We start from the raw sequence: 15167 nt of genomic DNA, 5'->3' as shown, positions 1-15167 counted from the left end.
ATTATGAAATTTTGAACATCAAGAAATTATTAAAGTAATACTTTTACGTATAAGCATTATGCAATTTTAGCAAGTTTACCTTTATGCCCCTGATATGTTAAAATATGATTATATTTAAAGTACTTATATGCTCCTCGACTAATAAGAGGACGATTAAATGATAATTATGCCCATAAAGTGGAATATGGGTTGATAACTTTTAATCACAATAAAATGGACAATTATTATTATAAAAATGAAAGTAAGATGCTCTTATGGTTAAAAACGATTATATATCTTTTACAACTCGCACAACATATAAAAATTAAAATTATAATTTACCAATGCATACATAGAAGACGCAATCAATTTCAAACAATCAAGCTTTTGTTCACTACTAAGAATAGTATGCATTAGAGTGTTGATTTTTGTGCAAATTCATAGAAATAAGTGAAATCGGGTAAATATTTGAAGGGTTAATGACATAATTAGGTTACAAACTATTTTTTTTTTCACAATAAAACTCAATAGTGAACTGTATTTATGATAACAAAAATTGTAAACCAACAAATCGATGGTGCACTACTAGAAAAACAGCCTTTTACGACGCTCATTGCGCGTCATAAAAGGCTCAGACGACGCGCAAATGCGCGTCAAGGAAGGCCCTGTCATAAAGAGAGACGACGCGCTTTTGCGCGTCCTCTATAGACGGCGCGCATTTACGACGCTCATTTACGACGCGCAATTACGACGCGCGTTTACGACATGTAATGCGTATCAAGGAAGGCCCTGTCATAAAGAAAGACGACACGCATTCGCGCGTCGTAACCTTACGACGCGTGTGTTATGACACACAGTGCGTCAAGGAAGCCCCTGTCAAGAACGGCCATGTCATAAATGAAGATGACACACATTTTTGCGTATCGTAATTTTAAATGTTAAAAAAAAATATTATTTATAGATTTACTAATTTTCAAATTAAATTTTCATTTAATGTCTCATAACAAAAAATAAAATACTATATACAAAAAATACAATCCATTGCATAAAATTTAATATCATACAAATAATCGATCCTTAGAAAGATAAAACAAATCAATAGAAGTTGTTTTCTCCCTATACATGATTATTACATACTAAATAACAAACTTTATTTCATATTCATACATATGATTACATTATTCATTAAGAAAAACATATACCTACAGCTAGACTTGGTAGATCCATGTCAGTGTCTTTTGAATCAGAAGGATAACGATTTTGGAAATCGTAGAATGATTGTGAAGGAAGTGGTGACAGAATTCCTCTAGGGTTTACAGAAATCTGCAAGGAGGACTATGGAGGAAAGAAGGAATAAAAAGAAACATGAAAACATAAAGATCATCAACTAGATAATAGAAGTCAAACCTTTGACCACTTCTTTAATGATACCATATAACAGATCCAAGTTCCATAAAGTTTCAAAACTGCATGAAAACATTATATAGGAGATTAACACATAACACTTAACAGTGTCTCCTGTTAATTAAAATATGACATGTAAAATGTGGTTTACATGCAGTTGAGAATAAATAGGTCGTTTTCTAGTGACTTGAGAATATGCCAGTGGTAAAAAACGTAGTTGAGGATTACCTTCCTCAGAAAAGTGTAGTGTAGGGCTACATTGATAATCTCATGACAATGTATAGCATTATACTTACAAATATTTACTAACCAGGACATTATATATATATATATATATATATATATATATATATATATATATATATATATATATATATATATATATATGTTGTTGTATAACCAACCTTATTCATTGCTGCCATTGCCTTGGTAGCACCTTTCATCCCAACAGCCACAGAAGAGTGTGCAGCTAATGCTTGGGAGAAGTTAAAACCATAGAAACTCAATCATGTGGTATAATTTATTTATGACAAAAAAGAAACAAGTTTCCATTTGAAAATTTACCTGTGTATGTGTTGTTATGCCCCTCATTTGAGCCCGACTACTTTGTAGGTTGGCTATTTGTTGTCTAAGCCTCACCAATTGGCGTGCCAAAATCTTTGTTGATGCCTGCATAAACTAAATGTTAATGCACAAAAATTTCATCTTCTTATAATCAACAAAATTTCATCTTAATATTCTTATGCGTTGGTGTTAGTTCATATGGGCTCAAAAACAACCTGATTGGTATCGATTCACATGCAACATATATAACTTCATTAATCAACTCTAATTAATCAACAAATATATAACAACCCATTGTTTCACAAGCAGATAGCCTCTGAACCTGCACATGAAAATTACCAAAATGCCCCTGAGAGATTTATAGTAAACAAAATTATAAAACTTACCAACGCTTTATCCGACATCATTTTTCGCATCGAGTATGCCAGCCTGTAATTATGAGCAACATGATTTATATTTTATTAATCAGAAACTCATTTAAAAGAACTGGATTAATAATTATAAGAAAATGTTCAACTTACGTTAATGTGACAACTAATGGAAGTCCTTCTGGAACCGCAACAACAACAATCATGACCTAAAGATTCATCAAATTAGAAGAAGGGTAAAAAAGGAAACATAATAAAAATACATGAAGTAAATACTAGTTGCTAAATACATTCTGCAATAGTGAAAATTTTGATTGCTCCATCAACAGCATCCCCAAGACTAGTTTTCCCTGCAATAAACTCCACTTGATCCTTATCGTCCTTTTTGTGTCCGGTAAAAAACCTAACAAACAAAATTTACCATTTTAAAAGCAAGAATGAGAGGTGAAATGACAATTATAACCATGCAAATTTGAATTAATTACCTTTTGAGAAGGATGACAAGAACAGATACAGCCACCACACCTGGGGAGACGTTTACATCTGAATTCATTCTCCCCCCCCCCCCCCCCCCCCTCTCTGTAATACCCTCACCACCACATCTGGGGAGACGTTTATATCAACCTTCTTGTACAATCTTGCATAAGCATCCCACCACTTTCTTTGAGAAGAAGATCTTCTATCCGCAACTGCTTTAGAAGCAGCGAGTACGAAGCTCGCAGCCACAAGCAGATCCCTTCCATCATCATCCACTATGAATAGCAGCAGGTGTCATCAAACCATGTCAAGCATTAATTAAAAAAAGAAACATGATTTTAAATACCTGACAATTACTGCAGCAAACAAATGGCTTCCTTCAACTCTAAGGACCAGATCTCCTGGTTTTTGAGACCTATATTTGTGAAACACATCATCTTCAATTGGACTTTTATCTTCCATGTCATTCGAGAGATATGAGGATGATGTAATCTCCGAACCAATTACATTGCTCTTCGCAGACAACTTATTACCAGCTTCTTTGTAAAGCCAATGGGCAGCAACTCCATGCTCAACATATTCATGCATGCTCTATTAAAAAAAATTGTTATATATATATATATATATATATATATATATATATATATATATATATATATATATATATATATATATATATATATATATATATATATATATATATATATATATATATATATATATATATATATATATATATATATATATATATATATATATATATATATATATATATATATATATTGTATACCTGCGTTCTTATTTAGACTTCCAAGGGTGAGTTTTCTGGACCATGCACTGCAGTATGCAGAGACCGTATAAAAAGAGAGTCAGAATTTGTGGGCATTGACAAAAAGAAGAGATAAGAAGGAAACGGCATGCATTACTCACACAAATATGAAAAGGTATACCTAATATCAGCAGCATACAAAAAAGTATAGTGAGATAGATCTTTACCTGATATCCGCCTGACTTTGGATTGACAATGTAATCGTCAAACTCGCCATCAACTGGTGTCCAAAGCCTGCGGAAGATGAACCAAACAACTTTTATTTATATTACACATCTGTCACTTATAAATTGAGTAAGAATTTTTTTTTTCTTCTTGTCTGGGCATAATAAGTTTTAGCATGTAGTTATCCATTTTATGCTACTTATATAAAGTATAAACTTGTGTATGATATTTAGAAGACTGTAGCAACACTCGACAGTTTGTCCATGTAAAGTTCCACTTTTATCTCCAACAATTACTCTCAGTGCACGTGCATCATATACTTTATCAATGCTCACATCTTTACGATTCATCTGAGAGAAATATTAGCATAATCATCTACATAACTGAATCATGTATTCTTTCTAAGATTATTTATGGAGATCACTTATACCTACCTTACTATAGATGCTGTACAAACTTTTAAGGCGGCTAGATAAGGTTACCTCCATTCCAGGAACATAGCTGCACAGGTAAGAATGACAAGCACACCAGAGTCAAGGCAGGGTAAACAAGACTGAAGGCTGAAGATCTATCTCACATGATCTTACGAGGTTGATATAAACAACTCGCGTTCTAGTTCTTCCTCACAAACGACCAGAGATGCTAGGGCAATCCCAACATCCCTCACGACTTTTGGTTTTGTTTGGACCTCTGAGCATGACCCTAGATCTTGAATATATTTAATACGTTTTCTTCGATCAAGCAGGAGATCAAATGGAATAACAGCCTGCAAAAGATCCTGTGGGTTGAAAAAAGGAGTCACCAATTCATATCCTAATTAAATATATCTAATGGAAAGTCAAACACCTAGTAGTGTATATATATAAGGGGAAGAAATGAGGGGGAATTACCTTCATGCTGACTACGACATCTTCTGTTGATGCTTCATACTCAGGATTTGAGCTACTTTTGGATGATAGTCTTCTCAGTTTGCCTACCCTGCTACTGCTGCTGCTGGGTGTCCACAAGGAGGCCAGGTTAGATCGCATTTGCTGGAAGATCTGAGGCTGCACACACTACAAGTATTAGTTGGAATCTTATTTTAGCACATGCAACATATGATTCGATCATTAGTTGCGTAGAATGAACACTTGAGATAAATATCATGCATTAGAACACATTCATGATTCATCACTAAATTAGCTTTATAGTGTAGAAACCACTGACCTGAAGAACAGCAAAACAGAGGTCTTCAAGTTCAGCTTTTAAAGCCCAATGGCCCAATCTGGAAGCAAGAGAGCACCAAATGACCAAAGTATCCTGTGCTACAGCTTTAGCCTTGCCCGAAGGTAGAGCATAACTGAAAGCAAGAGAGTGTAAACTGTGAGTTAAAGCATTGCAGTGAGTGAATAACTTATTGAATAGAGTGGTAAACCTCCCTTGACAAAAAAAAAAAAAGAATGAATTTTCTCTACTTTCCAAGACCTTTACCAACCAATGAACAAGAGAAGTAACAGTGAAATTAAAATCACTCGAGTTTGAAATGGAATTATCAAAAATATTTTTCTTGTCGGGATCATGCAATGCAAAGATTCATGGTAGATATGGAAACAAGTCATACATGGTTCTCATGTTGTGTAGACGGTCTGCAAGCTTGATTAGCACCACACGTGGATCATCAACCTGTGCAATTTGATTAACTTCATTGATTGAACCTTTGGATTTAAGTACAAATTTATGGATGTTGCAAATACAAAGAGTCCAAAATCAACAAAATGTAGTCAATACATTATACTTACAAAAACACTTCGTTGTTTCTGCATATATGTTTGCTAATTTGCTATTATTTCAAAGTGGGATACAGATGAAGCATCTTTTGGAACTACTCCTGCTGGGAAATGTATATGGATGCCCCACCCTTCAAGCAGATTCCCTTCTCCTTCTCCACAACCCAGATTAAGCTTTGCTTCCCTTGCTCTTACCTAATAATAAAATTAAGTAAATAAACAAACACACACTTATATAGATAGCAATTGAAGAGGAGATACCCAAGTCAATGCAAAAGAAACAGTGTAACAGATTGCCCAAAAACAACAAAAACCACATTGCTTACCAATTTTAAAATATAATGTGTATAGAAATAGAAAACAGGAGATATTGAAGGAGCTCGTGCTGCATTTCAGCTTTGTGATACTTCTGAATCTGATTCATCTTTCATTGAAACCCCAATAAAAGAGGCTAATATGTTACAGCCTCAGTTATCGAACTTGATAGATAAATTTCAACTTGCTGAAATTTGTTCAGAGCTTAAATACTTCATAATGGAGGACAAGAAAAAAATGGATTATAATATTCACGTATATATAATTAGAAGATATATAGAAAATTCGAATAAGCATCAATCGAACCTGTAGTTGCTGTCGGGACAATAGGAGAAGAGGGAGAAGATGAAATTGAGATCACTTAGTCTTTTACGAAGAAGGACTAGCGCTTCCTCTGCTATTCCCCGACCCATTGGGCTCATCCGTACACTTTCCTCTCCGAGTCTCCGGTAGACTTCAACTATGAATCCGGTGTGAGAATACAGGGTTCTTGATTCCTAGGGTTATAAGAACTCGTAGAACCAAAATCCCCTATTTCCCAAAAATAGATCTTCTCACATACCAAGGCGCTTTCCCTTGATCGTTTCTGAGCGTCAAAAACGGGGCGAGCATGTATTTGGGCTTTCTGCAAAAGATTGAAACAAAGGAATTTGAGGTCATGTGAGCATGAGATCGTCAATGAGGAGAAGTGAGCAAAGGGTTGCCTGAAGGTGAGGCCAGGTCGCCGGATCGATGCTATAGAGCACTGAGTGAGCGAGTGTTTTGAGTCTTAAAAAAGCCCTAGAATTAATATCAATATCGGTTCGTGTGATTTTGTTATTCGACCCTTTTATGTTCGCCATCTCCCTCTTCCTTCTGCTCTGTTAGATGAAGAAAGGTGAAGTGAGATAGCAGTCGATGGTTTGCAGGGAAGATGGTTTGAGGTGTAATGGCACGATCTGGTGCTTCTAGATATATTGATGGTGGTTGTTGTTACGGTAGAGATATCAACAGTATCGTTCTCTGAAGCGGCGGCCATGAAGACGAAGGCCCTAGGGCTTTTTCTTGCTAGTTGGAAGAGGCGGGGGGTTTAATTTTTGGGATTCAATAGGTGGGTGAAATCCCGCCTTAAAAACGCATGTTTCATTAAAATTATAAAGCAACACATTTAGAGGACGCACATTTTATGAAAGGCACCCTCCGCATTTCTTTTTTTTTCTTTTAATTTTAGGGCACGCACAAATGCGTGTCTACAATCCTTCAAATTTTACAAAATTGACATTATTTTTTAGGGCACACACAAATGCGCGTCCTCTATCAGCGAGTGTCATTGCTTGCACGTCATTAAAGGGCTATTTTCTAGTAGTGGTGGTGGAAGAATAAGGAAACTAACTTAAGTAACTTGACCTAAATTAGCAACATGGATTGTAAATATTTTGTAACAAATGAATCTAACTTAAGTAAAATATTACCAGAATCATCCCATAAAACAGTCATCAAGAATGGAAGAAAACTTCTATGAGTAAAGGATGTTGGAGTTGTAGCATCTTCATCCTGTAACATGATTTGGGTATTTAATAAAAAAAACTCACATCAGATTTCTTGATACTAATTGTGGAAGTTGCCATATAAGAACAAAGAATTGTGAAGATTGTCTGATTAGAAGATGAGATAGAATCATTGTTTTCATTGTTGAAACTTTATCGAGTCTCAGCATCTGTTATATTTACAAGCACTTATAGAGTTTTATCAAGATTGGGTTCCAATGGTGTCATTTGTAGACACTCCTCCATTTTTTTTCATTAAAACCGTCTTCATGACTTATCTGAATCGCATCAGGAAGTCCTGGTTTGTTATTAGTTGGTGCAGTATCAACCTCCTGCTCTTTTTTGAGAATCATGTTACTTAATTTCTGAACTTTAGGTAACGTCGCCTCTACTATCTTCCACCAACATCTATTTTTTTTAAAACAAAGAATTTCAAATTTAATAATAATTATTAATTAATCAAAAATATATAACATATCCTCCTCTTTATGAAATACGAAATTCGAATTACATTAGTGGGATCTTAAATTTTTCAGAGATATATTCGGAATCTTAAATTTTTTCACATACATAAAGAGTTCTTATTACCTCTGGATTAAATAAGCAGAAATTTATCCTATTGTCTTCGAGCAGATTTCATCTTCATAAAAAAAAACCCTAATTTTTACCCATTCAATACGCCTATTGAGAAGCCTATCACCGGTTCAATATTAGACCAAACTTACCGGTTTCGTTCTGTAACAGCAGCAACTTGATCCTCTTTCCAGGATTTCCCGTTTGATTCTGCACAAGGGCCTCCATCGTTTTCGCAGGTATGTTCCGTTCTCAGTTTTCTCTTTTACATCGTGTTCCCAAAAAGACATATATGAAGTTGTTATAGTAAGTGATTAAAACATCGGGATAAACATTCTTTTAGTGATTAAATTAATTAAAGTAAACTTAAATGATAAATCCATTTATTTTATTGGTTTTGAAAGGGAAATAACTTAAATCTAAATTTTGAATAATACGTACATATTAAGTGTGATATGCAAAGTAAATTGATTTTTATAAACCTAATATTTAACGATTTGTATAAAGTATTCATGCATTTCGATATTGATTATTTAATTACATTTAGATGTTTAATACTTATTATGATTTAAAAATGTAACCATTTATTTTGGTTTTTTTTAATTATACTTCTTTTGGGCAAAATGACCATTTGGTCCGGAATGATCATTTTTTGCCAGAATTAACATTCAGTAAACGGGTACCTAATTTCAAACTGTTATTATCATTATCATATGAATATCCTTTAACCTGTTCCGGCCCCAAATTATTTACCTTTTCATTATTACTCAACTTTATACATATTACATGAGCTGCCAATAGCCTCTAACTGTATTTCTGTAACAGTTATTTTTAAATTATTAAATTTATTTTTAACTATATTCTATTATTTTCATTACACACCAAACAAGGACATGAATGCAACGGACGCTAGAGAGAGAAGAAAACGCAGAAAGTTATATTTTGATAACAGAAAATCCAAAAAACAATATACCACATCATTGTCTCATCGTACACCTATTGCACATGTTATTCATTGTACCCAATACGGTATTTTTCTTACTTTATTTTTCACTAATTATAAGTTTTATTAATTTATTTTGAATATGTTATTTATTAATATTTTAAAAAATACATTTAACTTTAAATAAATATATATTTAACTTTACTGGTTCAAATACATTGTTTTATACTATTTTACAGGTTCAAAGAAAACTACAGAACCTACAAACGCTAAAGAGAGGAGAAAAATTAGAAAATTATATTTGGATAATAAAAAATCCAAAATATTACATACATCATCAACCCCTCAAAATTCATCTTTGAATAACGGTAAGTATATTCGTTTTGACTTAAATTTATTTTTAATATAAAAATTATATAAAAATTTTATGACTCTTTAACTTATTCTTTTTTAATAATTAATATTATTTCTTTTATTACTAACTATGTTTTCTTATTATATAACAGACAATCGTCGTCAAAGATTAATATCTACAAATAATTATACAGGTGTTACCTTAGACAAGGAAAATATAAATCCAGTTAAATCATTTGTATATCAACATACAATTATTGATCATCCTTCAACAAATTCAAACGGTATGTATTTCTATATACACAAATATAAAAATATATTATTCACATTTATATAACTCATTTCAATTCCTAACTTTCTAATTTGTATTTTAATTTTGTCAGGCAATTATATTTTCAATAATAAATTTCGAACACCACTATCTACTAACAAAGATAATTCTTTGTTTAGTACCGCCACTGTATCCACTAACATTTCAAATATAAATGTTAGAACACCATTTTCTAACATTTCAAATGGTATGTATTTCTAAATACACCAAATTAAAAATATATGCTTCAATTTTTATATAAGTCATACCTATTGCTAACGTTGTGATTTGTATTTTTTTCAGGCAGTTATATATTTAATAATAACTTTCAAACACCGCTCTCTATTAACAAAAATAATTTAGTGTTTGGTAATGCCACAACGTCCGGCAATCGTTCAACAATAATCCAGAATTCTTCATCAATCAAGTTACCAAGAGGAAAACATCATTTAAAAAGAAAGACTTCATCTATATCCGCTATACCTATGTTTGACTTGACATTAGATGAAGAAAAAATAGATGATCATATTATTGAAGATATTTTCCGCGGTATATCCAAAGGTGATCATAATTCGAAATTTTAAAGTTTTTTCTAATTTTTTTTCTATTTTATTTATTTATTTTTATATTTTTTGCATACAACAGATTACTTTGATCATGGAGATCAGATTATTATATGTCAGATTTGTCATGCAAAATTATGGAAAGATGAATCGGTTAGAGGGAAAAAAAAGATAATACATCTTATTCCCTATGTTGTGGTTACGGCAAAGTTGAGCTACCACCCTTAAAAGAAGCACCGTCATCCTACCGAAATCTGTATAGATCGGTAGATTCAAAAAACAAACACTTCATGAAGAACATTCGACGTTACAATTCAATGTTTTCGTTTACATCGATGGGAGGCAAAGTTGATTCATCCATCAACAGAGGCAACGCACCGTACATATTCAAACTTAGTGGTCAAAATTATCATAGTATAGGAAGTCTTTTACATACACCTGGTTCAAGACCGAAATTCTGTCAGTTATACATATACGATACGGAGAACGAGATTTCAAATAGATCGACAACTTTTGGGTATATTTTTGCAATTATCTTTTAATAACTCATTTCAATTCATTATTTTTTTTACTAATAATAAATAATTGTCCATAATATTTTCAGTGGTCCGACGAGCGATTCTACGCTAACTTCAACATCATATGATCTCCAAATTATAGAATTTTTGAAGGTTATGTTAGATTCGAACAATGCGTTGGTCAAGTCTTATAGGATGGTAAGAGACACTCTTCATGAAAATCCTTGTGCTAATTTGAAGTTAAGATTAATTGGAAAAAGAGAACAAGATGGAAGGACCTATAACTTACCAACTTCTTCTGAGGTTGCAGCTTTAGTTGTCGGTGATTTTTGTGATTCAATTGAAAAAAGAGATATCGTTGTTCAAACTTCATCAGGATTTTTACAGCGTATCAGTGAATTACATCCTTCTTACCTTGCTCTTCAGTATCCATTACTATTTCCATATGGCGATGATGGTTATAGAGTTGATATCCTTCATAGAGGTATTACATCTTCAAGTAATAGCAAGCGCCCAACCTGTACAATGAGAGAATTTTTTGCTTATAGAATTCAAGACAGGGATCAATCGTTCTCACTGATTCTTAATGCAAAAAGGTTGTTCCAACAATTTTTGGATGATGGATATACAATGATTGAAAGTGAGAGGCTATTTTTCATACGTAACCAACAAAAAATTCTTAGATATGAGTCTTATGAGAATTTGCGTAATCAGCAAGCACTTGGAAGTACAGACATTTCCAACGTCAGACAACGTGTGATCTTACCTTCTTCATTTACCGGTGGTGCACGCTATATGATGCAGAACTATTTGGATGCCATGTCGCTCTGTAAATTGTTCGGATATCCTGATTTTTTTCATAACATTTACTTGTAATCCAAAATGGCCGGAACTTCAAAGGTTCCTTAAGGACACTCCACTTCATCCAGAAGATAGACCAGATATATTATGTAGGTTATTTAAGATCAAGTTGGATGCATTCATTAAAGATTTAAGGGAAAATGAAATTTTCGGCAAGGTTCAAGCAGGTATTACAATTTATAGTTAAACTTGTATATATATATATATATATATATATATATATATATATATATATATATACAAATTTTAGTTGCTAACTTATACCTTATTTGTATATTTTGCATGCAGTGGTCTATACAATTGAATTTCAAAAAAGAGGTTTACCGCATAGTCATATATGTCTCTTTATGGATGCTAAATGCAAGCTTCCAACAGTTGAAGATATCGATCCCATTATTTCTGCTGAGATTCCAAATATCGATGATGATCCAGAATTGTATTCACTTGTCAAGGAGTTCATGATTCATGGTCCATGTGGAGCTGAAAATTTGAATTGCCCATGCATGGTCGACGGAAAGTGTTATAAAAACTTTCCAAAGCAATTTTGTGATCATACTTCAGTTGATTCAAATGGTTTTCCCTTATACCGGAGAAGAAATGATGGGCATTTTGTAGAAAAAACTAGTGTTCAGTTAGATAACAGAAATGTTGTTCCATACAACAAATATCTGTTGAAAAGATATCAGACACACATTAATGTTGAATGGTGCAATCAGGGATCTTCCATAAAGTATTTGTTTAAATATATAAACAAGGGTCCTAATAGAGCTACTGTATCTATGGTGCCAAGCAATAATGATTCCGATAACAATGATGCAGTGGATGCAATTAAAGAATACTATGATTGTAGATATATTTCTGCATGTGAAGCATCATGGCGGATTTTGAAATACGATGTTCATTATAGATATCCTGCTGTGATTAGACTACCTTTTCATCTTCCCAATCAACAACAAGTTGTATATGAGGCAGGCGATGACATTGAAGATGTTCTTGACCGAACTTCTGTTGCTTCTTCAATGTTCACATCTTGGATGAAGTGTAATGAAATCAGTAAAGAAGCACGAAAACTGACATATGTTGAATTTCCTACAAAGTTTGTTTGGCATCGTAAAGATCTTATTTGGAAGCCAAGGAAAGTTGGATATGCAGTTGGTAGAATTCACTCTGTTTCACCTAAACTCGGAGAAGCATATTTCTTAAGAATTCTTTTAAATAAAGTGAAAGGTCCTAAATCATTTGAAGAAATTCGCACAGTCAATGGTGAACTATGTTCTTATTTTAAAGATGCATGTTATACTCTTGACCTTTTAGATGATGACAAAGAATTCATTGATGCAATTAAGGAAGCAAGTCTTTCTGGATCTGGTTTTTATCTACGGTTCTTATTTGCTACGATGCTATTATCCAACAGTTTGTGTAAACCAGAGATAGTTTGGCAAAACACTTGGGAATACCTATCAGATGGAATTCTTTACAATCAACAACAGAGATTAAAGTCTCCAGGTAATATAACTTTATCTCATTATTGTTAAAAGATTATCATATACAATTTCAGTATAAATCCAATTATATTTTACATCAGAATAACTTATTTTTTTATACGTTCTAATTAATAAATTATTTTCCGTATAGGTTTATCACTAAACGAACATCAACTTAAAAACTTGACTTTGTTTGAGATAGAACAAATTTTACTCCGTAACAATTCCAGTCTCAAACACTATGGAAGGATGCCTTACCCAGATGTTGATTCTGTTTCATCTTCAAACAATCGTCTTATTATTGAGGAGCTAGATTATGACATACCAAATTTAAAGAACGAGTTTGATGGGTTGTTTGTTGCATTAACAAACGAGAAACGAGACATTTTTCTTGATATCATGGATGCAGTTAAACATAATAGGGGAGGTGTATTCTTTGTTTATGGTTATGGTGGAACTGGTAAGACATTTCTTTGGAAAACAATTTCTGCAGCAATTAGAGGTCAAGGTGAGATTGTTTTAAATGTTGCTTCAAGTGGGATAGCTTCATTATTATTGACTGGAGGCAGGACAGCACACTCTCGGTTTATAATTCCCATAAATCTTACCGAGGATTCTTTTTGTAGAATAAATCCAAAGAGTGATCTTTCTAGTTTAGTGCGAAAAACCTCATTGATCATTTGGGATGAAGCACCCATGGTTCATAAACATGCATTCGAAGCTTTAGATCGAACTCTCAAGGATATATTAAAGTGTGTCAATCCTAGGAATTCAAATATCCCATTTGGAGGGAAAGTGATTGTCTTTGGAGGTGATTTCAGACAAATTCTACATGTTGTTCCAGGTGGCAGTAGACAAAACATTGTTAATGCTTTTTTAAGTTCTTCTTATTTATGGCAACAATGCAAAGTTCATAAACTAACCAAAAACATGAGGTTAACAGTTGGAAGCGATCCATCTTCTATTAAACAAATAAGGGATTTTGCAACTTGGCTTTTAGACATAGGAGAAGGTAATCTTGGTGGTCCGAATGACGGTGAAGCAATTGTTGATATTCCACAAGATATTCTCATTACTAATCCACATGATCCTATAGGTTCATTAATTAGTTTTGTATATCCTTCTATACTGGAAAACTTCAACATTCTAAATTATTTTCAAGAAAGAGCAATAATTGCTCCCAAGAATGAAGTTGTCCAAGAAATAAACGATCATTTGTTGTCAATGTTTCCAGGAGAACCAACTGAATACTTGAGTTCCGATAGCCTATGCCAATCCGAGTTTCTTCATGATAAGTTTGATACAAATTTATACTCACCTGATGTTTTAAATGGTCTTAAAGTCTCAGGTCTGCCAAACCATAAGCTTATTTTAAAAATCGGTGTTCCAGTTATGTTATTGAGAAACATTGATCAGAAAAACGGCTTATGTAATGGGACTAGACTACAGGTTATATCTTTGGGCAAACGTGTTATCGAGGCAGTTATCTTAACTGGAAGTAATATTGGAAACCGGACTTTTATTCCAAAAATGTCTTTAACTCCTTCTGAAGACAAGATCCCTTTCAAATTCCAAAGAAGACAATTTCCATTAGCCGTGTCTTTTGCAATGACAATTAATAAGAGCCAAGGACAGTCTTTATCGAAAGTTGGTTTGTTTCTAAAGGATCCTGTTTTTACACATGGTCAATTGTACGTTGCTTTATCCAGAGTTCAAAGTAGACAAGGATTAAGATTGTTGATTTTAGATAAACACGGTAGACTAACAAATAAAACATCAAATGTTGTGTATAAAGAAGTTTTTAGAAATTTATAAAAAACTTTCTACAATTTTTTTTATATGAATTTCTATATTTGGTTTAGTTATTATTATATTTCATTTTATAAATTTATAAATTTTTTGCATATACACAAATACAAAATACCTGCATTTTAAATAACAAAAAGCCTGTAATTTCAACTAATAGTTATGTCATTATCATATTACTGCAAAACATATACACTTTAATTATTAAAGATTTTATTATCTATTATCAATATAAATTTCAAATAAATAACTTATAATTTAATTAAAAAAATATATTTTAATTTCTAACCCGTGCTGCCTATGGGTTATAACCTAGTTATGCTATATATATATTGGATTGTACCCTATAAACATTGGGCTAC

The 15167-nt window shown here is 32.8% G+C and overlaps 3 protein-coding genes across 11 annotated transcripts; 1 reads left to right on the top strand and 2 right to left on the bottom strand.

Moving 5' to 3' along the window:
* Positions 1-1048: 1048 nt before the first annotated feature.
* LOC145034847 (uncharacterized) lies at positions 1049-2885 on the bottom strand. 6 transcript variants are annotated; one of them, XR_013678252.1, is made up of 8 exons: positions 2801-2885; positions 2606-2718; positions 2469-2524; positions 2334-2376; positions 1948-2052; positions 1788-1852; positions 1387-1445; positions 1049-1314 (listed from the first exon to the last, which is right to left on the bottom strand). XR_013678252.1 is itself a non-coding variant. In XM_078983392.1 (7 exons), the coding sequence occupies exons 2-6, from the start codon at positions 2645-2647 to the stop codon at positions 1823-1825; spliced, it is 276 nt and encodes a 91-aa protein (XP_078839518.1). In that variant the 5' UTR covers positions 2648-2718; positions 2801-2885; the 3' UTR covers positions 1049-1445; positions 1788-1822. The 6 variants fall into 6 exon arrangements, 1 of the variants encoding a protein (XP_078839518.1); XR_013678253.1 differs by having other exon boundaries at positions 1049-1302; XR_013678254.1 differs by having other exon boundaries at positions 1050-1314; positions 1788-1858; positions 2801-2879.
* Positions 2878-8263, bottom strand: LOC145034832 (uncharacterized). Of its 4 annotated transcripts, XR_013678251.1 has the most exons (18): positions 8119-8263; positions 7982-8033; positions 7319-7801; positions 6572-6727; positions 6174-6492; positions 5879-6079; positions 5565-5747; positions 5387-5448; positions 4993-5125; positions 4677-4841; positions 4374-4564; positions 4221-4287; positions 4034-4136; positions 3789-3855; positions 3583-3629; positions 3326-3383; positions 3139-3207; positions 2878-3067 (listed from the first exon to the last, which is right to left on the bottom strand). XR_013678251.1 is itself a non-coding variant. In XM_078983369.1 (17 exons), the coding sequence occupies exons 7-16, from the start codon at positions 5586-5588 to the stop codon at positions 3146-3148; spliced, it is 921 nt and encodes a 306-aa protein (XP_078839495.1). In that variant the 5' UTR covers positions 5589-5747; positions 5879-6079; positions 6174-6492; positions 6572-6727; positions 7319-7801; positions 7982-8033; positions 8119-8263; the 3' UTR covers positions 2878-3067; positions 3139-3145. The 4 variants fall into 4 exon arrangements, 1 of the variants encoding a protein (XP_078839495.1); XR_013678249.1 differs by having other exon boundaries at positions 3139-3383; XM_078983369.1 differs by lacking the exon at positions 3326-3383.
* A 2208-nt stretch (positions 8264-10471) lies between these two features.
* Positions 10472-14814, top strand: LOC145005571 (uncharacterized). The gene is made up of 4 exons (XM_078964681.1): positions 10472-10653; positions 10741-11483; positions 11804-13021; positions 13151-14814. Exons 1-4 carry the CDS (start codon positions 10472-10474, stop codon positions 14812-14814), a joined length of 3807 nt encoding a protein of 1268 aa, XP_078820807.1.
* Positions 14815-15167: the final 353 nt, after the last annotated feature.

This window comes from Lactuca saligna, chromosome 1, assembly GCF_052625555.1.
Source record: "Lactuca saligna cultivar CGN05327 chromosome 1, ASM5262555v1, whole genome shotgun sequence".
In the NCBI taxonomy this organism is placed as follows: domain Eukaryota; kingdom Viridiplantae; phylum Streptophyta; class Magnoliopsida; order Asterales; family Asteraceae; genus Lactuca; species Lactuca saligna.
Note: the sequence above shows the minus strand (reverse complement) of the source record. Positions and strands in the feature narration are given on the sequence as shown.

What these genes read in the sequence shown, in the direction of transcription:
- LOC145034847 (XM_078983392.1), bottom strand. Translation starts at nt 2,647, where the DNA reads ATGCTGTTGATGGAGCAATCAAAATTTTCACTATTGCAGAAT. An exon ending in AATTTTCACTATTGCAGAAT is followed by an intron (nt 2,525 to 2,605) that starts GTATTTAGCAAC and finishes ATGAATCTTTAG; the next exon opens with GTCATGATTGTTGTTGTTGC. An exon ending in TGATGTCGGATAAAGCGTTG is followed by an intron (nt 2,053 to 2,333) that starts GTAAGTTTTATA and finishes TAGTTTATGCAG; the next exon opens with GCATCAACAAAGATTTTGGC.
- LOC145034832 (XM_078983369.1), bottom strand. Translation starts at nt 5,588, where the DNA reads ATGCAGAAACAACGAAGTGTTTTT. An exon ending in TCTGTTTTGCTGTTCTTCAG is followed by an intron (nt 4,842 to 4,992) that starts GTCAGTGGTTTC and finishes TAATACTTGTAG; the next exon opens with TGTGTGCAGCCTCAGATCTT. An exon ending in CAAAGTCAGGCGGATATCAG is followed by an intron (nt 3,630 to 3,788) that starts GTAAAGATCTAT and finishes TGCATACTGCAG; the next exon opens with TGCATGGTCCAGAAAACTCA.
- LOC145005571 (XM_078964681.1), top strand. Translation starts at nt 10,472, where the DNA reads ATGGGAGGCAAAGTTGATTCATCCATCAACAGAGGCAACGCACCGTAC. An exon ending in AATAGATCGACAACTTTTGG is followed by an intron (nt 10,654 to 10,740) that starts GTATATTTTTGC and finishes TAATATTTTCAG; the next exon opens with TGGTCCGACGAGCGATTCTA. An exon ending in ACAGAGATTAAAGTCTCCAG is followed by an intron (nt 13,022 to 13,150) that starts GTAATATAACTT and finishes TTTTCCGTATAG; the next exon opens with GTTTATCACTAAACGAACAT.